The 26,328-nt window shown below is 40.9% G+C and overlaps 1 protein-coding gene across 5 annotated transcripts; it reads left to right on the plus strand.

Moving 5' to 3' along the window:
• The first annotated feature begins 530 nt into the window (after nucleotides 1-530).
• Nucleotides 531-25,938, plus strand: SLC35B3 (solute carrier family 35 member B3). 5 transcript variants are annotated; one of them, XM_084850355.1, is made up of 11 exons: nucleotides 531-640; nucleotides 2,148-2,450; nucleotides 5,466-5,719; nucleotides 6,781-6,902; nucleotides 8,190-8,344; nucleotides 9,947-10,054; nucleotides 15,081-15,178; nucleotides 17,923-18,015; nucleotides 18,529-18,640; nucleotides 21,979-22,048; nucleotides 24,698-25,938. In XM_084850355.1, exons 3-11 carry the CDS (start codon nucleotides 5,519-5,521, stop codon nucleotides 24,945-24,947), a joined length of 1,209 nt encoding a protein of 402 aa, XP_084706481.1. In that variant the 5' UTR covers nucleotides 531-640; nucleotides 2,148-2,450; nucleotides 5,466-5,518; the 3' UTR covers nucleotides 24,948-25,938. The 5 variants fall into 5 exon arrangements, with proteins under 5 accessions (XP_084706481.1, XP_084706483.1, XP_084706480.1 ...); XM_084850357.1 differs by having other exon boundaries at nucleotides 24,797-25,938; XM_084850354.1 differs by lacking the exon at nucleotides 2,148-2,450.
• Nucleotides 25,939-26,328: the final 390 nt, after the last annotated feature.

The following is a 26,328-nucleotide window of genomic DNA, read 5'->3' on the forward strand; positions in this document are numbered from 1 at the left end:
ATCCTACGCACGTAGGAAGGCAGTCCCACTGAGTTCAGTAAGGCCTACTCTCAGGTAAGTGTGCTTGGGGTTCAGGTTTACACCAGACTGCGCCGCCCCGGCGCCGCGGCGGGCAGAAGTTTTTGCAGCGCCTCGCATGACCTAGACCCAAGTTCGATTAAATCCGAGTGCTGATTTTTTTATCCCCCCACTGGACGGGTGCGAGACAAGGGACCCACACTCTACAGCCCTGCCCCACTGCGCGCCGCGAAGCCGGCCTGCGACTGAACCCCTGACAGCGAGCGAGCGAGCGCTCACGCGCGGGCTCGGCGTTGGTGCCCCCCGTCTCTTGCATTACAGAACGGAAGGGCCGCAGCCAGCTGTGATTGGCAGCCAGGCGAGCAGCATCACGCGCGACCCGTCGTCGCCACGGCACGGAGGCGGCGGCGGGCGAAGGGCAGGCGGCTGTCGCGGAGTCGGGCCAGGCCCAACGGATCGAGCGCCGAGTAGACAGGCGGCGGCTCGATGAGCTCCGCGCTCCCCGCCATTTTGAGCGCTTGAGGCGGAGCGGAGCGGGGGCGGCTGGAGCGACACGGGGCGCCTGCCTTGCCTCCGCCCCCCTCCCGGCCCCGGCCAGGCCAGGCCATCTCTCCGGACTCAGGTACTGACAAGTCCCGCTCCGGCTTGGGCAGGGCAGGGGATGGGGTAGAAGGGCTGCTTCGGGCGGCCTCTCGCCCGGAGCTGGGCGGGGAAGGGAGCGGCTGGGCCGGGCCACGCCACGCCCAGGCAAGGGGCTTCTTGCCGCTTCCTCCTCCTCCTCCACCTCCTCCTGCCGGGTGGCTCGGCTCCTGGTCCACAGAGGCAGGATACCTCCCCCCCCCCTTTGCAGAACACATTCTCATTCTCTCTCGTTCCCTTTTTTAATCTCCGTTTGTCAATGTTATTCCTCTTTCTTAATAATTATAATGCGACGATCCCCCAACCATTTCGTTCGATCTCCGGCTCCTCTCTCCCTTTTGCTCTGCCGCCCCCTCCTCCCCCTCCAGTCCTACGTCCTGTCAACGTACACAAGAGGGGAAGGGGAGGTCGCGCCTGTGCGGCGCTTCAGTCGGGACGAGGTGGTAGCGCAGGTCTGCTCTCTTCATTCAAGCTTTCCTTGCAGATCTTACCGGGCTTGTCGGCAGGAGTTCTCGCCAAAAACACTGGCGTTGGGGATAATGGGGCGGGGGCGGGGTTGGGAGCGGGGAGCGGAAGGAGCATTCCCCCAAAGCTGCTTTATGCAAAAGGCGTAGTCAGCCACTTCTGAAATCAACGTTTAGATTGCCCTATATGTTAAGGAAGCTTAACATTTCCTATTCCGTCATTTCACAACTGGCCAGCAGGCATCATCTCGGTGGATTACAGCCTTCCAGGACATAATTGGCAAGCCTTCTTTGAGAGCAGTTAATATACGGTACATGATATATTCTAGGCAAAAACAAACAACAAATGATTGACCATTTTATTGACCATTTTATTGGATGTTGATTTGATGACCCTTAGGCTAGTGTAGGGTTGTCACTGTTGTTGTGGGAGATGTGCCTTTTAATAACGCCATCACAGGAAAAGAAAAAAGAAAAATCCCTACTGCTACATAACCATGTTGGGCAAAGGTACACCTGTTGAATTTCTGTCTGTCATATACCTGTTAAAGTATAACAGAACTCAGGATGCAGTATCCCTAGAACCATTCCTGCCTCACCCCAGTACATCCACACCAGATTGATATACTTCTATAATCAAAGAAGGGAGAGAAAAAAGTTAAAACTGTTTATGTATGAAACAACATCTTGTAGCAGGGAAGAATATTTTGAAAATACTTATTGTAATTCCTAACTAGGTGCATATTCAGGATTGTTTATAGCTTACTATTAACCATTTTCACTAAGAAGTAAGGCCCATTGAGTTCAGTGAGAATTACTTCTAAGTAAGCTTAGGATTGTAGCCTGATGTAGATTTCTTATGCTTTAATGTACTTTAAACTATTTATTTGCCCTCACAAAATCTTACTAATGACTGGTGTGTGTTTATGGATAGACAAAGAATAAAGAGAGATCAGTTAATAGGCTTTATGTTGCCACCTAGCTGAATGCCTTTCTGTGTTCTTTTAAATGTGTGCGTCTGTGTAGGTGCATCAATATAAATCCTCAGCCTGGAATCTCAGACAAAGTTGATGACAGATTTTTTGTATCCTGTCTGAAGCATCAACAATGGGTTGGATCCAGACTTGCTGTGACCAGAGCCCTGCTCATACAACGCTCCTGCTGGAGGAGTGGGGAAGGAAAGCAGCACGGAGGGAGCCTGCAGGGGGAATAAGCAAAATTGCCTCTCTCCCCTCACCTCTATTGAGGAACCTCCACTTGATCTAAATCCCTTTTGCTAACAGAAGGAGCACTTCTGGATCCAGCCCGATGAATGATTTCCTTAAACAGGTTAGCAAGCAAGTTGCTAAGGTTGCTGTAAGATCCATTCTTCTTTTGGTAAACAGTCTCCCTGAAAATTGTTCCCCTGTCTAAAATTGTTCTTTTTGCTGCTAAGCTAAAGAACACAAAGTATACACAAGTTTGTTGTTCTGTTATTCTTTTTTATTTTCAAATTTTGTTTATAAGTATGAAAGTGTTTTGTGATTTCAGCTTGGTCTTGTTGAAGTTGCTTGTGCTGGTGGTAAAGCAGTTTGCAGGTTACAGTATAAGCCAGAATGTGTTTCTGCACATAAATCCACATTGTTTGTTATTCATTTGATCTGTTGTTAAGGGATGTTGGAGCCCATTCAAGATTTTTTTTTTCAGCAACCACTTGTGTAAATATGTGGTGGTTTGTGCAGGGTTTCTGCTACAGAGTGAAGTAGTGAATTGTGGCCAAGGCTTACAGGAGAAATGCTTGGTCCTGTGCTGATCATTTTCTCCATATAGTAGACCAGTTACATTGCATAATGAATTTGTGAATGTGCTATCAGTGGCTGTTTCCCTGCTTTATATAGAATTACAGGATGGAGAGAAAAGCCAGTGGTGTCTTTTAATATGCAGGAATTTCAGAAGCATGCAGCTTACTTGAGCATACTTAGAACCAGGGGTGGGCAGCTTGAGGTCATCCAGATGGTTTTGCCTACAACTCCATCAGATGTCATGCTGTGCTGGCTAAGGCTGATGGAAGTTGTACGGCAAAACATCTGAAGGGCCACCCCTGACATGGATGATAGTTTTAACGGATCATACTTGAAGACTCCAAATCCTGCATCCAAAATAACAGATATTATGATGTCGCAGTCCTGTAGAGCAGGTATGGGCAGAAGGTAGATCTCCAGACTTCAACTCCCAGAAGCCCCTGCCAGCATGGACAATAGTCAGGAATGCTGGTAGCTGAAGTCCAAAACATCTGGAGATCTACTTTCTGCCTACCTCTATTGTAGAGATAGGCCCAATCTGGCAGATGCTGTGTGAGTTAAATTTGTTTTTGAAGTGCTGATCATTTCATTGGCCAGACTCTGGTAAGAATGTTTGTGACAAGAATAAAGAAGACTAGTGAAAAGGAGTCTTGAGGAAGAATAAATGTGTAGATCATCATTGCATTAAGATGTGCTAATTTCAAGAGAACAATTATTTAATCATTATTGGCACAGTATCCTTGGCCAGCTCTCAGTTTGCAACATCAGCGAATGAAAAGGCCATATTAACCCCAGCCATAACTGACTATTTGTTTGGCAGTGGGTGATCTTGCTGAAGAAGTATTGTTTGAAAAAAGGAAAGAAATAAAGAATGGAGGGAAGTGAGCTTTGTTAACACAGTATCCATTCATACCAGTTTGAATAGAAGTGTGTATCTTCAATGCATGTTGGCATCACAAGATTATGCAACCACGAATTGTTTAATGTTCATCTTTTCTGATGGCAGTAGCAATATCCGCTCTAATAGCTATGTAAAGCAAACTGAAGAACTCCAATTTATTAGAGGAATGCTCTCAGGAGAAGAATCACTAACCATGAAATAAGGTTCGGTAAACAGAAGGAGTATAAAAAGCCACTAACTGGAAAAATTAGTATTTGGCTAGTACAGCCAGAAAACAGGCAGGAAAATAAAAATTTATGGCTATCTAAATAAGCTGCTGATCTGGACTTTTCAAGAACGTTGGCTGAACAGTATGTTTAGCCTGAAGCTGCAGGTGGGGAAAACGTAATGATTGGCATGTCCAGTTAGGCATTCTGTTAAATAAATGCTTCTTTCTTGCATAATACATCCTATTTATTTATTTATTTCATTTCCAACTTGACTTTTGAGGCAATCAGGCCCTATGAAGAGAGACTGAAAGAACTGGGCATGTTTAGCCTTGAGAAGAGAATACTGAGGGGAGATATGATAGCACTCTTCAAGTACTTGAAAGGCTGTCAGAGAGAGGAAGGCCAGCATCTCTTCTTGATCATCCCAGATTGTAGGACATGGAATAATGGGCTCAAGTGACAGGAAGCCAGATTCCTGCTGAACATCAGGAAAAACTTCCTGACTGTTAGAGCAATATGACAATGGAACTAATTACCTAGGGAGGTAGTGGGCTCTCCCACACTGGAGGCATTCAAGACGAGGCTGGACAGTCATCTTGTCAGGGGATGCTCTGGCTTGGATTCCTGCATTGAGCAGGTGGTTGGTCTCGATGGTCTTATAGGCCCCTTCCAACCCTACTATTCTATGATTCTAAGCACTTACAAGCCAGCTTGCAAGAAAGAATACAACGTTTAGGGTGTAATCCTGTGCACATTTAGACAGAAAAATGAACTACAACTCCCAGCATTCCCCCACCAGCAATGCAGGAGTTGTTGGACATCTTTATGTCTAAACATGTATAGGATTGTACCTGTAAATTCTCACTGTTTATCCTGTAGTCACAGATGAGAATGCATGGCATAGTTTTGGGATTTCTATGCTGCAATAGACTGTGGAAAATTCCAGTATCCAGTGTCTGTAAGTGCACATGGGATGCCCCCTAAAGCAAGTGTATATTGCTAGAGAACAGCCAAATCTATAACTGCTTTGGGTTTGGACCTTTCGTTTCCTTTTCTGATCTTGATATAGTTATAGGATCCTATGAGGGAATGCCAAGCTGGGAGTGTTCTAAATCTCAAGAGAAGAAGTCATCTGGCTTCACACTTCTTGAAGACTAATTCTTGAAAAGCTGTGTTGCATCAAATTTAGCTAACAAAATTGGGAATTGTTTCTCATTTCTTTCCATGCTCTGATCTCAATTCTGCAAGCCTTGTTGAATAGAGATCAAAGGTTTCAGTCATATAGACCAAACAGTGCACATTTGTTGACTGTGTTGATGATTTCCATAACAAATATTGGAAGTTTTTAATCTTGGAGGAGTGAGTCAATTTTAAAATGTGTGTTTGGAGTAGAGGACTAGCATGGTTTTCATTTGAATTCTGTCATGATCCAATCTAATCTTGTTTCTTCCAGCTTCCAAACAAAGAAAATATTTTATTGCTGCTGAATGCAGCAAACTGGGAATCATGGATCTGAAATTCAGTTCCTCTCGGAAATACGTTTCTATCAGCATACCGTCAAAATCTCAAGCTATGTCACCACACATCAAATCAGTAGATGATATAATAGTCCTTGGTATTAATCTCGGCAAATTTAACAAAGCTACTCAGTTTTTCATATGTGTTTCTGGAGTCTTTCTGTTTTATCTTATTTATGGATATCTACAGGTAAGTGCTGTAATTCATCATTTTTGTGTTATGTTTCCTTTTGCAGAATAATTGTTGGGAAAATTCTCTTGTAACCTGCTGTAGTTTGCTGCAGATATAAGGGCTTATCTGTTTTAACATAACAGGAAGGTCTGTGTCCACAAAAATAAACAGATGCCCAGCTAGCTCCCTTCATTGAAGGAGAGGGGGAAGCCCACTCATAAAGTTTAACACCTTATCTGTTGGGCCCTAATAATTAGGGCCTATTCCCATATTACATATTTAGGTATACACTTAAAAATATAAAGTATGAATATGACAAATGTATATTTGTAAATGTATATCATAAAGGTAGTTTTGATAACCTACCATTGGTTTTTGTGGCTGTTTCTCATGTATTCTATACATTCCCATGCACATGTATTCTATAATTCTACTAACATTGTATCATAGCAAGTATATGATTTCCAAGTCTGTGAGCGCAGGATACATTTCGCCAATGCTTGTGTACAAAACAGCTGGCGTCTGAACCCCTATACACAAAACCACTCTTTTGGACCCACAGTTTTGGCTCCAGTACCCATTTTACAGAAGGCGAACCAATAAGGCTCAGAGACAAGCAACTTGGCCTAGAAATTGAGTATAAGGTAGAGGTGGGGCTTTTTTTTCCTGAGAGGCTGGGCACATTGGGCTTGCAGCCACCCACTGTTTTGATTTTCAAAGAATGCCTATGGGGCTCACATGGGGTCTAGAGGTATTCTTGGAAATAAAAACTGTGCTGGAAGGGAGAATTTTGCGTTACGGCATGCCAACCTCCTAGTTTTAAAAAAATTGAAATAAAAACTAGGAGGGGCAAGGAGCCTGCCAGGCACCAAGAGAAGTGTCTGTGTGCACCATGTTGGAGGCCTCGAGATCATGCTATTCACTATTCTTGAGAAGGGTAGCAAACAAAAGATGGAAAACCAAATTTCTGATATAATCTAATTAAAAAGTAGAATATTAATATGACAAACCATGTGATAAGATTAATATTACAAACCATGTGGTATTTTTAACATTGTTTCTATGTTTTATCCCCCCAGGAACTGATATTTTCAGTGGAGGGTTTTAAACCCTTTGGCTGGTACCTTACATTAGTGCAATTTGGGTTTTATTCCATTTTTGGACTCATAGAACTGCAGCTTATTCAGGACAAAAGGAGGCGGTATGATATTTATTCTTTCCTGTTTTAAATTTTCAAAATATTGTGTTTGTTAAGTCTGACTCCCATTTTGCTATAGTTTTACTGAATAGATACACAATAACACTAGGCATGATTTGCCAAGTTTAACTAAGATAGAAACCTGTGTCAGAACAAATATTCTTCCTGAATATTTTGTCTGATTATTGAGGTCCCATGAAAATCCCCACATGTTGTTGACTTGTGGAATTGTCAGCAACTGATGGGTTGTCCAAACACACATAGACGCAGAGTAGAATTTTGCTTCCCCCCCCCTTAATGTGGTGAGTTCTTACATGTAAACTTTGTCTTCAGATCCCCACATCATTTGGCACAAATATTAAAATGCATAAAACATTTTATAGCAACAGATGCATACCTTTCTCATTTATTCTGTGCTTAAAATAAGAATTATAGTTTGTTGGCTTTTGCGGAATAATACCACTCATCACATGTGCCAGCAATTTCAGATTTTCTGAAATGTTTGAGTAGGGTTAGTGTTACAGTGGAAACCCCTGCTAAGGGATGGGATCCAATGGGCTGTGATTGGAGTTTCTGTGCATGAAACAGACCATTGGAAGCATCAATTTCTGATCACAGATCGCCCACCCTGTAGCTCTTGAAATCTGGAGAACTTGCAAGAGCACCCTTCCAATTCTACAGTAAGGGCTGCATTCAGAAAGGAAATTGGTCTACTAAGATCCCACCTCTTTTTTTATAATTATTTTGCTGTGTTCTAGTGTTTAATGGAATTGATGGAATTCAGGGGATCAAGGTTTTACATTTGGCTTTATGTGTGGGAATTGGAAAGTCACAAAGACTAAAGCTCTCAAGCCACTTATTTTTGAATGCTCTCCTTGATTGGGACAGGGATGTTGGATGAGAAACAAATTCTCTAGTTTGAGAGAATGGTTGCTATTGAGCCCCACATCTTTTCCTTCCAGTTAATTTGTGTGGGGCAAAAAATGAAAACCACATAGGGTTGTGTTCCTATTTATTATTATTCTGCCAGTTCTTTTGTAAAAAAGGGGAAAAAGACCTATGTAATGGCAGTAAAATAAAAGCATTATCCTTAGCAATATTACAGTAGTTAAAAGTTTTCTGATTTCTCATACCTAATTAAAGAAATTCAGATTTCAGCACTTTTTTAGGTACCACAAATTTCAGAATAATTCACCAGCTTTAATAATATTCTTTACTTACCACAAGATTAAAGCTTCTCTTTAGAGTTGCCATTTGCTCCCAATACAGAGCTTCATTTATATTTTCCAGGATCCCAGGCAAAACCTACATGATAATAGCTTTTCTAACAGTGGGGACAATGGGTTTATCAAATACCTCCTTAGGATATCTGAATTATCCTACACAAGTAATCTTCAAGTGCTGTAAACTGATCCCAGTTATGATAGGAGGAGTCTTTATACAAGGTATGCCTTATTCTTGCTATTGAATGCTATTCATTTCCGAAAATAACCTTGTAAAGACCCAAGAATGGTTTTTTTTCTCCCCCCCCCCAATGCCTCCATGCCTTAGTTACACCAAAACTCTGAATTAACTCCTGAATTTGAGTCAACAGCTCATATAAACCAAAGCAAAATTCTAAGCAAGGCCTCAAAGCAACTGGTAAACAGTATATGCTCTCCGAGGAACGCTTGTAGATCTTGCAAAACCTTACTAGTAAGAATCTCAAACAAAAATATAGTTTCTGCCTTCATAGTTGCACAGGCAAACATCTGAAGTGGTCCTTCAGTGGTCCTGTAAGAACGTGTTGCCCACTCCTGGTCTAGCCTGCCCAAAGTGTAGACAAGTTGAGCTGTAAGTATCTTGTGAAGTCCATTGGGTGTATCTATATTCTTCCACGGCCACACACCAGTTCAGCAGAAGTGGCTGTGTCATTCTCTTATGTTGATTTACCCTGGGGAGGAGAAGCAAATAAGGCAATCTTTTCTTTCTTCTTGTTTCTTTGGTGGCCTTAAAACACATGACCAGAGAGTATGCCCCAAATCTTTTCTTCCCCTTGATCATGCTACTCCTGCCACTGAATGAAAGTTAACACTGCACAGTTAGTTTTATTGGATCTTGGTTACACTTGTGAGAATACCCAAAGTAGAATGCTCATTGTGAAAGAGTTTGAGTACTCTTCCCTGTACAGAAATTGTTGTTCTAGCCCCATTAAGAAAATCCATCAGGTCCAGTTTTTCAAATACTGCCTAATTTTTCTCTGTGGAAAACAGCATTCTGACCTCAACCCTAGCTGCTTTGAAAGCAACAGAATTCTAATTGTGCTTCTGAAATTTTGGCTACAGTTAAATAATAAAGCCAAAGCAATATATGATTTACATAATGATAATTAATCCACATTATTAAAGCAATTTCAAGATTGAAATCTGCTTTAGCGTTTAAATGGAACATTCCAGACTTAATGCTTTTGAATACTTGTAAAGCCGCTAGAGAGGACAATAAAGCATGCCACTTACAACATTCATAACCCATGTTTCCCAGGAATTTAGATAGTGTGAAGATGGTGTTATAAAATATGTTATGAAGTTTCAGTTTAGCAAAAAAATGTGTGTAGGCCATCTCTTGATACTGGATGTCAGCATAGTGCCACTGAGGGCTGGTTCGTAGCGGCCTGCTTACTGCTTCTGCACTGCTGCTTTCCTGAATCAGTCCAGTAAATATATGCAGTTGGGAGACAATGTGGAAAGAAACAGTTATATAGTAACTCATGCCACTGCTGTGGGCTCCCAGGGAGAGGCTGCCCCAATGTGGCGAGTAAACACATCCTCTGCCTCTTCCCTTCATTATATATGTTACTGCTGTGATATGGGAAAAGGCCACATGGAAGCAGTAACCATGTTGATAACATATGAATTGGCCCTAGAGGTAGTGAATTGGGTACTTTGATTTGTTTACCTGATGTGTACTCAAGATCAAATGAACTGAAGAATTAAATCTTATACCATTATGTGATGTACCATTGTGTGGTGTCAACTCTGGTTTTCCCCCCTTTTTGTTTTTTGGCACAGGAAAACGTTATAATATTGCAGACGTTTCCGCTGCAATATGTATGAGCTTGGGCTTAATATGGTTTACTCTAGCTGATAGCACAGTTGCACCGAACTTCAACTTGACAGGTAAAATATATGTTTTGTAGCCTAATAAAAAAAATCATACTTTGATTTATTTATTTTTTTAAAAAAATGAATGTTGTTTACAAAAATGAAGCTGTTGGTAAAAGTGGTCGACTGGTTGATCCAAAACACTTCTGCTTGCAGCACAGTGATCATGTCCCTGCGGTGGCTGCTGTATTCTATTCACGAAGTTGTAGCAAACCTGTCCTATGCCTTTTTTGTGCTGGCCCCAGCACATCTTAGGCTATAATCCAGGGATGGGGAACATGTGGATCTCCAGAGGTTGTTGCACTGCAGATCCCATCGTCCTTCACCATGGGCTATGCTGGCTATAATCCTATACATACTTAACTGAGAGAAAGTCCAGTGGAACTTCTGAGTAGATATGCATAAGATTGCACTCTTAGTGTTGGTGGATCACTAAAGATACAAACACAAATTCTTCTGAATGGAAGTGCTGTTCTCCCCCCCCCCCCCCCAATGAACTCAAAGTCTATGGGGTAAAACATAATACAACTGAAGTTATGGGAGTTCCTCAGAGACTCTTATAGCTTGTGATTGTGGTCCACAAATCCCTGCTTCATTCACTAACATCTAAAGGATTTGAAGAGTACAAGCCACCGAGAAGGTTTCTGTGGCATATGCATAAGAACATTCTAGTGAATTTTGGTAAAATCTCCTGTAGTATGTGGACTAGGCTTCATACTGACCATTTTGCTATATTTATTAAATACCAAGGCTCAGCATTGGCTAAAGACTATTGCAAATTTGGCCCTAATGCATGATTTTTTCAAAAAGTGGTTAGTGGAGAAAACCAGCTGAACATTTAAAATTTTAGACATAATGAACACCAAAACCCTTCAGTTAATTGTGTGCATGTGTAACCCATGTGTAACTGGGCTTCTTGGCAGGGCTGTTTTCTGTGACACTCCTAGGAGGAAGTAGTTATCTGAGCAGAAGCATCCATGAGACATGCACTTGGAAAGATACATGCTAACATATGTATTGTGTAAAGCAAACTTGTGACATCAGTCAAGCAGTGGCTCTCTGCAGGTTATAAATATGGATCTTTTGGAACTCTCTTTACATTTCAGTTCGTGAGAGTGTCACTGTGCTAATAAACCCTGCAGTCCTCCTAGATCATGGATGTATGTGTCTGGCCATTTCCATAAAGTTTGAATCCCAAAGAGGCTTGGTTTGGGAGCCTCTGCACCGACAGACAGCCTGCCTACACATGTACTCTCTGCATTCTAACAACTGCTCCAAAATAATACACTATTGTATAGTTCTATGTTGCATCCCAGATTTACTTATTTATTAATTTAAAAATTCAATTTTAACATGGGCTTTTCCTGACTATTAAAATACTTCATGTGCATTGAGCCCTGAAATATACTTTTGCATGCAATTTTCTGTTTGAGAAGTAAAAAAAGACAAGAAAATGAGTGCTGTAAAGCAGAACTGCTTGCTGAATAGCAGTAGAACCCCATGACCTTTACAAGATGCACACTTAATGAAGCACGAGATCACACACTTTGGGGGCAGTGAATAGCAGAGCCAACTCCATATGTCTGTTTCAAATCTATGTAAAGTCATCTCTTTCCTTCAGAGATTAATACTATTGCTGATTTATACATATGCATGTTTGTTGTACAATAAAAGATTACATTTAGGACTCTATATAGTGAGTACAAGATTATAATCAAATCTTTACTAGACTCCCAAAAATTGTGCATATAATGTAGAGAGTCTGTATATTTCTGTTGCTAATGGTTCCTTAGCTATCAGAAAGACTGCCCAAAATTCCCCTTGAGTTTGAGAAAATAATGACTGAAAATACCAGGATTTCTTAAACAGAGAATTTGCTGAAAGTAATGGAAGATTCAGGATTCATAAAATCGGATAAGGCCCCACTGCTGCGCGCAAGCTGGGCATCTTCATGTTAGTGTGAAGACTTAGCTCTACTGGGAAAGCAAAAACAGTGTCTTTTTCTACCATTTCTATGAAACCTTTGATCACCAGTCTTCATGACCAACTGCAATTAAGTCTGCGTAAACTGCATTTGATCATATTCATCTCCTGTTAATTTTGGTTTTCCCCTCCGTCTGTTCTCTCCCCACTATCAAGCTTTAGATTGTAAGCTCCTTGAGGTAGGGACTTGTTTCTTTTGCCTTAATGTGTTGTGTACATTAACAGTAGGATGTAAATGTATAAACAATGTATAAATTAATGATGATGTTTATGATGCAATAACTAATATGACTTTTAGAGGATACAGGTATTGAGTATGTTGTAAATTTGCGTTTGATCCTGCTTTAAAATTATGTGCATGGAGCAAAACATCTTGCTGTCATCCTCCTGAAATGAAGTTTTTGTAAGTGGGTCTGAAAATCAAATTCTTAGGAATTTACTTGCATTTTAGTGCATGCAGCCTTGTTGATCACAAAGGCTGCAATCCTTTGCACACTTACCTAGGAGTAATTTCCATTGAACTCAACGGGCCTTACTTCTGTGTTGACATGGATAGGGTTGCATTGTAAATAATATTAGATTTCCTTCTACTAGTGTTTAATCAAACTGTGGTGGAAGTGTTTACATCCAAGCTTGTGTGATTCTTGGCTGAAGCATTTCTTGACTCTCATAATTCAATCTTTTTTTTTTCAACGTTCACATTGTCAAGAGCAAATCTATTTAAATGTAATAGTTTTGCCCAAGGAGACAAAACTGAGCTTTGGGATTAAACATAACCTGTAATTTTTGCTGATACAAATGTTAGAAATATAAAAGCTGGGTGAATTTAAAGTATGACATGTATGAACAATATGAGCAGTATTTTGTCCATTAAAGCTTGGAAAATAGATTTAAGGCTCTTTTAATAATATTGAAGAACATGGTAAGCAATGTTTTGCACACAAACAAAAAGGAAATAAGCCTAAAAAAATGCATTATTAAGAATTCTGTTGATGTGTAAAATGTCAGAACAGACAGCAACTACTGCTTGAAGGAGCAGGGACATTAAGGACAGGCTCAGACATCACTTTAAGCCATGGTGGCTTAATAAGCTACTCACAGAAGCTTATTCTTGAAATAGTCCACAATGCCCCGCCACACAAGCAGTAGCCTGTTTTAACCTTCCACAATATCATAATAAGAGGAGAGAGGTGTGAGGTGGAGTACGGGTGCTTAACTTGGTGCTTCCAGCATCACCCCGGCAAGGGGGGGGGGGGTGGCTCTAAAGCACTGGAAGTTTGCAGGATCAGGGCCAAATTTCATGCAGTTTCCCCTAGTCAGGAGGCACCCCACACACCATCAAAACCGTGTGCAGTTACTCAGAAAGGAGCAAAAACCCGTTGTGCACCAAAAAGGAGGTGGTGCAAATAAACCCTTGGGACTTTGCAGGAACAGGACAGAATCTCACACACAGATGCCTCTTGTAGAGAGGCACCCAACACACCCTCAAAACCCTGCAGCCATTTTTTTCATCCATTCCTTCTGTTAACCCCATTGGCAGTAGCATGCTTTGGAGTGCTGTAGCGCTCTTTTGCTCACTTGTTAAAGCAATTGCTCATTTCTTCCCATAGACATTGCTGGCACAGACACTATAATGTGTTCCCAGTTGTGCATTTTCCCCCATACTGAACTAGCCCGTGTAAGCTGCTTCCATTACAGAGAGAATGCCTGCAAGGAGCAGAGCGGCAGCAATCTGAACTGCTCTTGCAGCACATCTCAGTAGGCAACCAAAATAACCCATCGTGCCTGCCAGATGACATGATAACCCACAGTGGCTAAATAAGCCCTATCGCAGACTGTGGGTTATCAGAGTGGGTTATTTGGGGCAAATAAGCCATCGTGGATTAAAAAATTCCCGACAGACGACATAACCCACAATGAGTTAAGTAAACCATCATGGTTTAACCCATCGTGGGTTACTGTGTTGTCCAAACCCAGTCTCAAGAGTGTCTCTCTAGTGTCCTTTCCCACTCTCCAGTAAAAGAGGTTATCTATGAAAACAGAAAACCTGAAGATCATTTTTGCCTTCGACATCGGCTGTTTGTTTTTGCTATTGCCCGTAAAACCCATTTATTATCACTTGCATCATACGTATGTAAAAATCAGATTTTCCGCCTCACAGATTAAAAGAGTGCAAGGAAGTAGAGAATGTATAACAAATGCCATTTTTTATAAATTGCCAGTAGTTCTGGATCCATGCTACCATGTTACTAGTTCTGCATGCTCAAGAGAGTGCTATTGCCTTGTGTTTCTTCAACAGCAGTCACTTATGCCATGTAGCAAGCTCCTCCAGAAATTATGGGAGTTTCAAAAGAAGTTTGTGATATGGCATGGGGGGGTGGAGGTATGCTGTTCAGCAGTAAAATATCAGAAATCCCATTGGGTATGTAAAAACTAGTTCTTTGGATCCTGACTATATTATCAGGACAGACTAAAATCCTAAGCACAGTGACAGTTACTTCTGTAATAATTGTTGCTTGTTTTTGTCTTATTTAATAAACCAATTTTAAAGTTTGGCTGTAACCTGCGATTTTTTTCCCCACAAGCGGGTGAGGGCACAATGGTAAATCCAGCATTAAATCCAATCTTGTATTAGTAGATGTCTGTTAGCATAACACGACTTCCCCCCCGCCCCGCCCCTACTACCTGAAAATCTGCTCCGGATGGTTTCCTGGATCTCCAGAGCAGATTTTTAGGGCACGCGCAGGGCAGGAGGAATCACCCCTCCCAGTTCCACTGACAGAAATGCTTCCATACGCAGAATAATACCATTGGACACAACCCTAGAATTTTTCACAGGTAAAATGTGGAAGTATTTTATTATGCTGCCCAGATTCTCTTGGTAGGAAAGGTAGTTGCCTGATATAGGGATCTGTTGTGTTTTAGTATTCTAGACTTTTTGAGAAATAGTCTTTATATTTATCTAATAGAAATGTTGGTGTTTGAGTATATATCTACTGCTTTATTGTATCCTAAATTTGAAAGATGTAAATTTATTTATTTTTCTGATTACTTGAAGGTGTGGTCCTTATATCACTTGCCCTCTGTGCAGATGCAGTTATAGGAAACGTACAGGAAAAAGCTATGAAGTTGCACAATGGCTCAAACTCTGAAATGGTAAATGCTCCCATTCTGCAAAGTTATTCAGTAAATTAGGTGCTCGGGTGGGGGCGGGAGTGGGAGTTCTGTTCTATTTCTGCCTTCTACTTTAAGTCAGGCAACTGTGATGATGTGACAACGATACTGGAAAATTCTTTTCTAATGGTTAGGAAATCCATTGCTCTGACCTAAGGTAATGGCAAGAGAAACATTTTTTAAAAAATTCAGACAGCTTTTACAGAAATTCAGTAATGAAGGATTTATGTTTCCAGCCAGCCATTATATTATCAAATCAAATGTAAAACTGCATTGGCCACCTTGGCAACATTGTGTTCAGAGACTAGTCAAAGACGAGGCTGCCACCATTGAATTGTTTTAAGATTTTTCACCAGAGCAGTGCCTACGTTGCTCTGTTCGGTCTCGAAATGTGCATGAGTTTGCATATTTAGTCAAAACATAATTATGTTGAACTTATGTTTTTAAATGTCTTCCCCCGTGTTTGGAGAGGAGGAGAAACATACTTTAAAAATATGGGTTGTTCCAGGAGTATTGACATCAAGTGGCTTGATTGTTGGCAGTTTGGACTACAGTAACGCATTCTACATGGGGCTGCCTGTGAAAACTGTTCAGAAACTTCAGCTGATCCAGAATGCTGTGGCCAGACTGTTGATGGGGGCTGGTTGCAGGGTCACGTGACTCCCTTATTACAACAGCTTCACTGGCTACCAGTCTGCCTCTGGGTAGAATTCAGAGTGCTGGTTATGACCAATAAAGCCCATACAGCTTGGGACCAGGATGCCTGAAAGACCATCTTCTCCCATACAAGCCTGACCAGTTCCTAAGATCTTCTGGAGAGGCCCTTCTTTCGAGTCCACCACCTCCAGAGGCATGTTTGGTGGTGACCTCAGATAGGGCTGTTTCAGTGGCTGCTCCCGGGCTATGGAAATCCCTCCCAAGGAAGGCTAGGGTTGCTCCCTTTCTGCTGGTAGGCAAAGACCAGTTTATTTAAGAAGGCCTTTAGCCTGTGAGTGGATCTGGTGGGTTGGGTGCTGTTTTTAATATTCTTTTTCTGTAATTGTTATGTTTTTGTTGTATTTTAATGTATTGTTTTAATTAATTCCATAAGCTCCCTTGAGTGCCCTTTTTTGGTAGAAAGGTGGGGTACAGATAAAATAAATAGACTATAGTTTACCATTGACTTTAAGTCTGCAAGACTGCAGTCTTGAAATTACATATTTGGGAATAAAATGATATAAGGTCCAGTGCTCAGATTCAGCACAGCTGAGCTCAGAAGCCACGCTGGAGCTTCTAAACCCTGCTAGTCCAAATAGCAGACTTCGATCTTACCTTTATCAGCATGGATGGCCCAGTCAGAAATGAGTAACTGTTTCATAAAATCCTGAGGCTAATGGATGCCTCTTTCCTTCAATACTTTCCCAGCCACTTCTATATTAGCACTAAATCAGCCATAGGGAAAAGTCTAGTCATTAATGCCACTATTCCAGGTAAATGGGTTGAGCTTTGTGCCTAATGTCTCTTTTCATGTAATCAGTGCACTACAGTTTTACTGAAAACTTAAGTCTGAGTGCAGGACTTTGTTCTATGATATTGTGTCTCTGGATGAAAATACACTCTTTAAGATTTTAGATTCTGTACAGTCAAATAATGTAAAGTACATATAGTCCATATAACTTGTCAAATAATAAATTAACTGAGATCTGTGAATTGTAGCATTGATCTTGTTTAGAAAATAGAGATGCTTTCTACTGAAGACATCTTTATACAAAAGTTATACAACATTTTATGCACAACGTTGAAAATATAATTGTAAAAAAAGGGAGAGAAAGAGCTGCTTATGCTAATAATATAACATTGAAATCATAAGGCATAATTAAGCCAGTGTTAGACACATTACTTCCCACTGATTTTAATGGGAAAGATTTAAGGATGTGCTTATTTCTTCCATTGAAATCAATGAGACTTAAGCATTCTTAACTTTGACTAGACTGCACCATTGTATACAAATATATGGAGCAATGAGTAGGCAAATAGCAAGGGTTGCAAATTGGATTGCCTCAACAGTGTGCTGCTGTGAGGGCCAACCTGTACAGTCCGTAGGAAACCCATGATTTAAGCTTTTTCCCCCATGCCATTTGACAGATCAAAATCACATGCATGCATGAATGGGCCACCTCACAGGGAAAAAGGAATCTAGGATCAGGATTTTGATGGAGGGAAAGGATTAAATGCCTCCAGCACCAATCCTCCAAATCAGATTTACAGTCCTTTGCCGCACTGTGTTAGTGTTCATACTGTAATGGAGACATTGTAGTAAGATCTATACAAAATGTGAATTCAAAATCATGGTGCATTGTACTTCATGATGTAATATGTAAACAAGTAACATGTAAACAAAGCCTAGGAGGTAACTGCTTTTGTCTTTGTGGATTGGTGGAAGTGATGTCATCCACTTGTGTAACTCAGGCAGTGTAACTCCACACGATTACCAGTTATCTACAGCTTGGTTGTGTAAAATGGCAGGTGAGTTAAACCTGCCTCAACTGGCAATGGTTATCAAGTCAATCACTCAGGAACTAATATCTCACTTAATTGTGTTAATTTGCCTGCATTTTGCTTGAGAAATGTGACGTTGAAAAGACAATACATCAGCAAAGGCATGTGCCAACAGATCCAGAGTACACAATTTATGGACTTCTAAAAATATCACAAGTTTAAATAATTTGTTTTTGTAACTATTCCAGGTTTTGTATTCCTATTCAATAGGTTTCCTGTACATTTTATTGGGGCTGACATGCACTAGTGGCTTAACCCCTGCAGTAACATTTTGCTCAAAGGTAAATACACTTATTTTTTCTACTTTAAAAAGTGTAAATTTTTCATTTGTGGGCTATTATAGTACTTGCTCGCCTAATCTACATTAATAACGTTTACATTCATCGTGCTCCTTGAACGTTACACATATTTAAAATAAGAAAATGATTAATTAAATAACGCTCTGAGTCTGTACCATCTTACCTGGGATAAAACCCTACTGAGCACAGTGGGACTTACTTCTGAGTAGACATGTACAGGATTGCACTGCAATACTGTTTGTTTAGCCTGAAAACTTTTATGTACCCAACCTCAACTGGAATTACTTTTTATTTTTCTTTGAAAAGTGAGGGAATGATTTTATAATTTCATTATTTCATTCTCCATTATTCAGTCAAAATTAAATAAAATCTTTGAATTCTTTAAGCATTTTTACTTTGGTTCAGGCAGTTGATTAAATACGTTTATTTCATTTTGTAATACCTCAGGGTTTGTTTAGCATTTTCCTAATATTTTTGTTGTTGTTGTTCCTGCAGCATCCAGCTCAAACATACGGCTATGCATTCTTGTTTTCCTTGACTGGCTATTTTGGAATCTCTTTTGTCCTGGCTTTGATTAAAATCTTCGGGGCTCTTTTAGCTGTAACAGGTATAATATAGTTCATATTTTAATAGAGGAATTAAATAAAATCTCACTTTTGGGTAAAGTTTATACATTATTTCTACTCTGACTCCTTTTGTTCTGTGTATGGTTTTCTAGATACATGTGGTGAGGTGTATTTTAGAAGTGTACAGATTTTTTATTTGATTTAGTGTTTCTACCTACACAGGCTGATGAAACAAATTTAAATTATTGCTGGAGAGGTGAATGTCACTTCCACATATCTGCAATTCAAAATTGCACACCAAAATGTATATTATATGGAAAAGAAATGTGTGTAAAAACAAATGAGTTAGAGAAAAAAAAATGATTAAATTAGAAAATTTCCAGGCTCCTTAACTGTAAATTTAGTCCCTTGGAATTTCTTTTTTACTCGACGTAGGGCGTAAACCTATCTAGATAGGCGGCCGTCTCCGAATTTGGAGGCGACTGCCTGTCCAAATCAGGGGAGGAGAAGCACCGAGGGGATCGTTCCCTCTGCGCTTCTGCTGCCCTGCTTTTTCTGCTAGACAGCCGATTGCAGCTTTCTAGCCACAGGAGCATGGAACAGGGAAGGAGTCTGCTGTATGACACATGGGATGTGTCATACAGGCAGCTACGATCTCCCTGCCCCAGAACGCCCCCAGCCACGCGCCTTTCCAGCCCGTCCACACTCCTCTTGTGAGCGCACATGATGGGGCTGTTCTGCATTGCCTCGGAGGCAGCGCAGACGTAGGGGGAGGTTGGTTTTCTGAGAACCGACCTCAGAGTGTGGGCTCCGAGGGGGTTCCTGGAAAAAAGCATATCCTATGGCCATCTAGCCGCTGTCTAGTAGCGGCCATAGGATTGCTCCCTTAATTTTTCATATTACACTTATATATAATCAAGAAATCTTGCATTCAGTTTTTCATATTACAATTACATATGATCAAGAAATCTTGCATTCAGTAGCATTAAAACAGATGATCACAAGTCAATTATGGCTGAAATCCTGTGTCAGTTTATTTGGGAGTAAGCCTCATTGAAATCATTGGAGCTTACTTCTGAGTAGACATGTATAGGATTGTGTTGTAAATATACAAAAGAAATGTATTCTCAGAATCAACATAATGAAATAACTCGGAAGAAAAATCAAATATAATCATTAAAAAGATGGGTGGGCAGCTCTAGAAGAAGGATTCTGGATACATCTATTGAACAGACATCCTGGATTGGCCTTTATATGTTGAAGATATACATACACTTTGGTCTACCCACACATCATTTTTTCAGGGAAATTTTCAATTTGTCTCTTAAGAAACTTCCCTGATAGCACATTAGGGATGGAGAGATCAGTTGACCCACAACTGTCTTCACAGCCACTAGCGTTGCATTGATTAGGAGATCTGGTCATTCACCTCCCTGACTCATAGTCTAGGGAAATGTATTAAATATTCTCTCTAAATTTCCAGGCATCTTGAGGGTCACATACACACTTGATAACCAAACATTGCCACATATTGTCAGGCAGACCCTAAGATCTTGGTCCCTAGGCTTGGAAAGGCACGTGCAAGCAAGAAAAGCCATGTCAAGATCATTTCTGAAGTCCTGTCCAAAGGCTGTGACTAGCACCGGCACCAAGTATGTTCCAGTATAGAGTTTTAAAAGGCGAGCAGGGCCATGCGACGTGTCAGTGCTCCGTTTGTCAGGAGTACGGCTGCAGGAGTACGGCTCTCTGCTTGGTACCATAGCAGCTAATGTGGCCCTGTGGGATTAGGCTGCCCAATTGTCAGCAAAATTTGCCATTAGGTAAATGCAATTAAACTGTATTATTTCACGATCCTTTAAAAAATGGAATAATAGGATGAACAGTTTTCTCCTTCACCATTAAAATCTATGTTCTAGTTTTACTTCTGGCAACAAACACCTGGGTGACCTTGGACAAATCACTTCGCCTTCTTGTGGCTCCATTTTTCAAATGTGAATGAAATATTTAACACGTCCATAAAGAAGTGCTTTGGCTATCCATTGGGGGGAAAAAAGATATGTGTTACTGCTGCATATTATTTCATTGCAAGGGATTGTGGCAGAATGAGACAGATATACGGTATGGTGAAAGGCTGATAAGAAGTCCCATAAAAAGGCTTCATAACTACAAAATCTTCTGCTATAGCAGAAGACTGACAGGTAGCCTGAGCAACATAATTTGCTGACATTGTTGTGCCTGCAGGGGAATTCCACCATGCACAGTCACTTTCCCTGTGAAGTCTGCCTCATTGTGTAAATGCCTAAAGGTGCAGGGGATGAGGAGGTTACTAGGGACTGGAGCTGTAGTAACCAGCCAGCATTCTGCAGTGTTTATTAATGTGGTCAGTCAAATGGGTTGATGAATCATCTGCCTTTTTCCAATTAATTGCATTGCTTATCACCAGAATATAGGTACCATTCTCAGGTACTAAAGTAAGGGTGAGAATGTACAACGTAATAACCAAATGTTACCACCTACTGTAAAGCAGACCATCCTTACTATTTTCTTCTTCTTTTAATTCCCCATTCTAATAAGAACAGGACCAAAACTAGCATAAAGTATAACTAGGAGCCTCATAAATGAAAATTTATATTCATTGATTAAAATGTGTCCCCCTCTGATCCAGTCAACTAAAGCTATAGTTGAGTGATCTACACATTTTAAGCTTATAGCCCTGGTATTTATACAGTTGGGAGCAAGGGATCTTTCACAATCATTCTGGCCTCTTTGGTTCCTTCTCTTCTCTCCCCCTCTTAGTGACTGTGGACATTAAACCCCTTGTTACGAGCACCTTCAAGCGTTACACATATCATGCCATCTGAAGAAGCTTGCCAGTAGTGCTTTTTACCGGCATTGATTAAAGCTCTAGATTAAGCAGGTTTTCTGTCTTTTTCTTTTTAATTAGTAATGGTTTTTATATTGTTGTCTGCAGCCTGGTGAATGTTGGTTAAAGGTATTATTGGAATAACTTACCTTGATGCTTTGTGCACATTTATATTCAGATAGGGTTACATCTGTAAAACGACATCCACATGGCTCCCAATCCAGAAAAGATTGGTAGTAAATCTAATTTAAAAAAACAATGGGGCAAGCTAGTCATGGCTAACTTAAATCCCATTCATTTCAGTGTGGCTTAAATGCAACTAACATTCTCTGTATGGGGACCACGGTCAGTCTATCGCAACTAAATTCAAGTTGGAGTGAGCTATGAGGCTGAAGCTCCATGTTTGTGTTCCTTTGCACGATGCTTCTGTTCTGATACATTAAAAGCTGTATTTTAGTTGGGCTCGAATGAATGTTTAATGTACTCATGTGTGTGGGGTTTTTTTTTTCCCATCAGTCACAACAGGAAGAAAAGCAATGACGATTGTACTTTCTTTTTTGTTTTTTGCAAAGCCGTTCACATTCCAGTAAGTATTACTAAAATTTCTACATTTTATGAATGGTAATATATCCAATTAATATTATTTAGTATATAGTAGTATTTAAATGTATTCACAAAACCATCCTAATATAAGCCTAGCTAAGAAACTGGCAATTTATGGCCCACTTACAAGATTCAAGCACCATCATTTGTTATGTAACTGGCCCCCCACTGTGAGATTTCTGTATTCTCCTTTTCATTTCTTTACAAAGAACAGGAGATCTCTCCAAATGTTGACCCCCTCCTTGACTCATGCATCCCGTTTCTGTGCATGCAGAATGCATCTGCAAGGTAACGCATGAGTAAATAGCCATTGTTGAACTGGAGCACTTTATCATACAGTGGCCCAGTTCATGCATCACAGTAAGCCAGCATTCTGTAGAATTCTGGCTTATAAATGAGCAACTGTGCTGGTGAACCCTTCTTGATCACTCCCACTTGGCTCCTCCTGCCAGAGGGAGTGGCTGACCAATCCAGGAAGCTTCCGCCTATGGTTTGTTCAGTGTTACATCTGAACCAGGACCCCTGACTTTTTCCTCTCCTAGCAAGTCAGAATCATAAGCTAGGGTTTGATTTTGGCTTATGATTCTGGTTTGTTATGAGAGGAGCAAACCAGGGATCCTGGTTTGGATGTAACTCTAAACCATGGGTTGGTAATGCGTGGACTTCTAGATGTTAGTGGACTGCAACTCCCATCAGACTTAGCCAGCATAGCCAACGCATAGGTGATGGATGCTGGGAGTTGCAGTCCAAAACCATAAGGAGGGCCAGACAGTCCCCATCCCTGCACTAAACAAACCGCAGATAGAGACTGGGTTCACACGATCACGGTGGCATATTTCCCCCGCCGCATGTCCTGGGGGGCAGGGGACAGGGAGATTTGGATAATTAACCCTTGCCGGCATGGCTTGCCTTGTCATGTGAACCCAGCAAGGGTGGCTTGTCGCCGTGGTTAGCAACCCATGGTCTGTTAGAGGGTTCTTGGGTGGCTTGTTACCCACAGCAACAAGCCACCGTTGCTGGGTTCATATGACACAGCAAGCTGTGAGGGTAATTATGCAAATCCTCCTGGCACCCAACCTGCATGAGTGGCAGGGGAAATAAGTTACCATGGCTTATTTCTCCCCTCTGTGATTGTGTAAACAGGCCCAGTCGCTTCCTTGTTTGTTAAGCCACTCATTCTGGCAGGAGGAGCCAAGTAGGAATGATTGAGCAGGGTGCACCAGCGAACTTGCTCACTCTGGATAAATTCTGGCTTACCATTATGACTGAACTGTCCTTAGATAGTGAAATATAACTTGGCACTCTTGAATAAAATTTAGGATAAGAAAATCCCTACATCTTAATAACATTTGAGAAGAAAAATAACTGTATGACAGTGGCAAATCCCAGTCAGCATTGCCACATCTTCAGATGGGAAGAATGAGAGGAGGAGGTTTAGACTAAGGAAAATTTGATAAGAGAATGTACATACTGTGCAGCCTTGAAAGTCCATCTCCTAGGACTAATCTTGTGCTGTGCAAATCAGGACCTGTGAGAGAAAGAGTGTTGAAACGGACAAAGCTGTATGACCAATACTGGAAATACCTGTTTAACAACTGTAATAATATAAATAGCTCTCACTAATTTGATACAGTACTGAAGATAACATTTGGTCACATCATTTGCCAGTAATTCCCAACTGTGTGCCATGAACTAACTGCTAATGTGCCACAAAAAAATCGTTTTAACTGAACAGTTAAGTGCTCTTCTTAACCCAAAGGACCCACCCATAGGAGAGGCTCTGCTTTGCAACCTAATCAGCCTCCATGGGGAGAAGATAATTTTGTCCCACCTCTGCATTAGGTTTGATTGATGGACTCGGTCATCACACTCAGTACAGAGATGCAGGAGAATTACCCATCCTCTTAGGGAGCCACCTTGTCTGTGTGTCTGCATGAGCCATTTCTCTAGTTTGACCAGCTTCCTGTCAGGACCCAAGCAGAAGCACAGCAACTGGGCTACTCTGAGGACAAAATTCTCACACACTCTAAAAGTAAACTTCAATAGGTATAAGAGTGAATTTTTATTTGGGTTGTGGGGCATGCTTAGCTCTCTGAAGTTTGGGAAACACTGATTTTTTTAATAGCAATGACCTAATATGATGTATAAATAAATAACTAAAAACTTGGTTTCAACCAATAAGAAGCCATCTTGCTATATAGAAGTTGTAAGAACGATAATAAACACTTGATAACCTAAAAAAGATAGGGCCGCGGTGGCTTAGTGGTTAAGACGCTGAACTGCAGACTGGAAGGTCGGCAGGTCAGCAGTTCGAGACCCGAGTGCTGCGTGACGGAGTGAGCTCCCAGCTTCAGTCCCAGCTTCTGCCAACCTAGCAGTTCGAAAGCAAGAAATTGCAAGTAGATAAATAGGTACCGCCTTGGAGGGAAAGGTAACAGCGTTCCGTGCACCTCGGTGTTCAGTCATGCCGGCCATATGACCACGGAAGCGTCTTCGGACAACGCTGGCTCTTCGGCTTAGAAACGGGGATGAGCACCGCACCCTAGAGTCGGACACAACTGGTTGGAGACACCTTTACCTTTACCTTTTTTAACCTAAAAAAAGTGTACCACTTTTTTTCCTTCCATTTCAGTTCTGAAGCTACAGTTTGGCCTTCTACAAGGCCTTTAGCATGGAGTACATGCACACGTATAGTTCCTGATGTGCTTTTTCCCCTCTCCTTCCTCTTTAGGTATGTGTGGTCAGGCTTATTAGTTGTCCTTGGTATATTTCTCAATGTTTACAGCAAGAATATGGATAAAATCAGGCTGCCTTCACTACACAGGCTCTGGAATAAATCTGCTGAAGACAGAAAGACAAGGACGTTGTCCCAAACTGTGTAGACAGTGGCTTGTGCCATATACTGCACTGGACTGTTCATTTCTGTTACTTGGTTGCAATAGTCTCCAGCTGATTCATTTTCCAAATGGAATGATACTAAAACCAAAGGAGTCGGAGGCATTATGTCTACTTGTGGATGGCTGATAGCAACATTTCTGTGATGCCTTCTCTTTGGAGCACTTGGACCTTATCCTAGGAGAGGGCTTATCCTGGATAATGCCATCTGACAATGGGCTTTGAAGGATAGTAGTTCTTGGGAGAGCTATTGGAATCCTCACTCCAGAGGGTGTGTGATTTAATTTGGGCATTTTAATTGTATCAAAGATGCTACTGCTGCTGCTGAACCAGTGGTTCTTTGTGTTTTATTGCTGGGATCAGTTTATTTAAATGTAATGTTGTACTGAACCTTAATAGAAACTAATCAGAGAACAGAAAGTTTAAGCCCACAAGGTTGAGATCATTATGCCATAATTCTTCTCTTTTTAAATAAAAAAATAATGTCTCCATTTTGTTTTGTTTTTTTTTAAAAAAAAAAACAAAACCTTTTGTTTACATTGTCTTAGCATTGGAAGCTTTTCTTCTGGAAAAAAATAGAACTTTCTTAAAGTTGAAGGCTTTGAGACAAGCTGAAAGGGACCAGTCCTCTGCCTATGCATTTTCTCTCTCATAACTTATTGATTCTTAAGGAGAGATCCTTCACATTAGTATCCAGAAAGGCTTAATGTGCCAGGCAACTCACTGCACCACCAAATAGTTCCTTGCTGCTTCTCTGTGTTATAGTGAAATGAGAGGAAGTTGGGACGGTAACTAGGAAGTGGAGGATGGATGCTTTGTACTGCTTAATGCATATTGTAATTAGCTTGGGGATTGGCTCATCCAGTGGAGCACTCTGTTCTGTGCGCTTTTTTAAAAAAAACACACAACTCCTCTACAATTCTGTGCCATGAAAAGCTGAATTTTACAATCTGAATAAATGATGCACATGTGCATATACTTGCTTGTTTCACATATTTTATTCTGCTTCTGCAAATCATGGGGAACTTACAAACATTTATGCAGGATACTAAAGCCCATCCTATATCTGTTAACTACTTAACTCCCCCTTCTTGCTGACGTCTGAGAGACCACCAGGCATGGCTCACACATTTCAAGCCTAATTTCGTGGCCTTACGGACTAGTAATTCCTTTTTTAAATAAAACTAATGTGGAAATTCTCAGGATGCTGAATGTTACATCTAATACCAGTTTTTGCTCCTGCATGTTACAGAATACAGACTGTCCTGACATTTGCTTATATTGTCATGACATGTCATAAATAGATGCTGCTGTATTGTACCCAGAGATGCAAAATAAGTAAGGTGATATATTTTTACTGGATTTTTT

Source organism: Heloderma suspectum, chromosome 4 (genome assembly GCF_057233095.1).
Source record: "Heloderma suspectum isolate Gila_16-S chromosome 4, 16-S_ref, whole genome shotgun sequence".
Lineage (NCBI taxonomy): Eukaryota > Metazoa > Chordata > Lepidosauria > Squamata > Helodermatidae > Heloderma > Heloderma suspectum.

Coding starts and splice junctions, on each gene's coding strand:
- SLC35B3 (XM_084850355.1), top strand. CDS start 5,519: ATGGATCTGAAATTCAGTTCCTCTCGGAAATACGTTTCTATCAGCATA. Junction 8,345..9,946: donor AGGAGGAGTCTTTATACAAG/GTATGCCTTATT, acceptor TTTTTGGCACAG/GAAAACGTTATAATATTGCA. Junction 15,179..17,922: donor ATGGCTCAAACTCTGAAATG/GTAAATGCTCCC, acceptor TAACTATTCCAG/GTTTTGTATTCCTATTCAAT.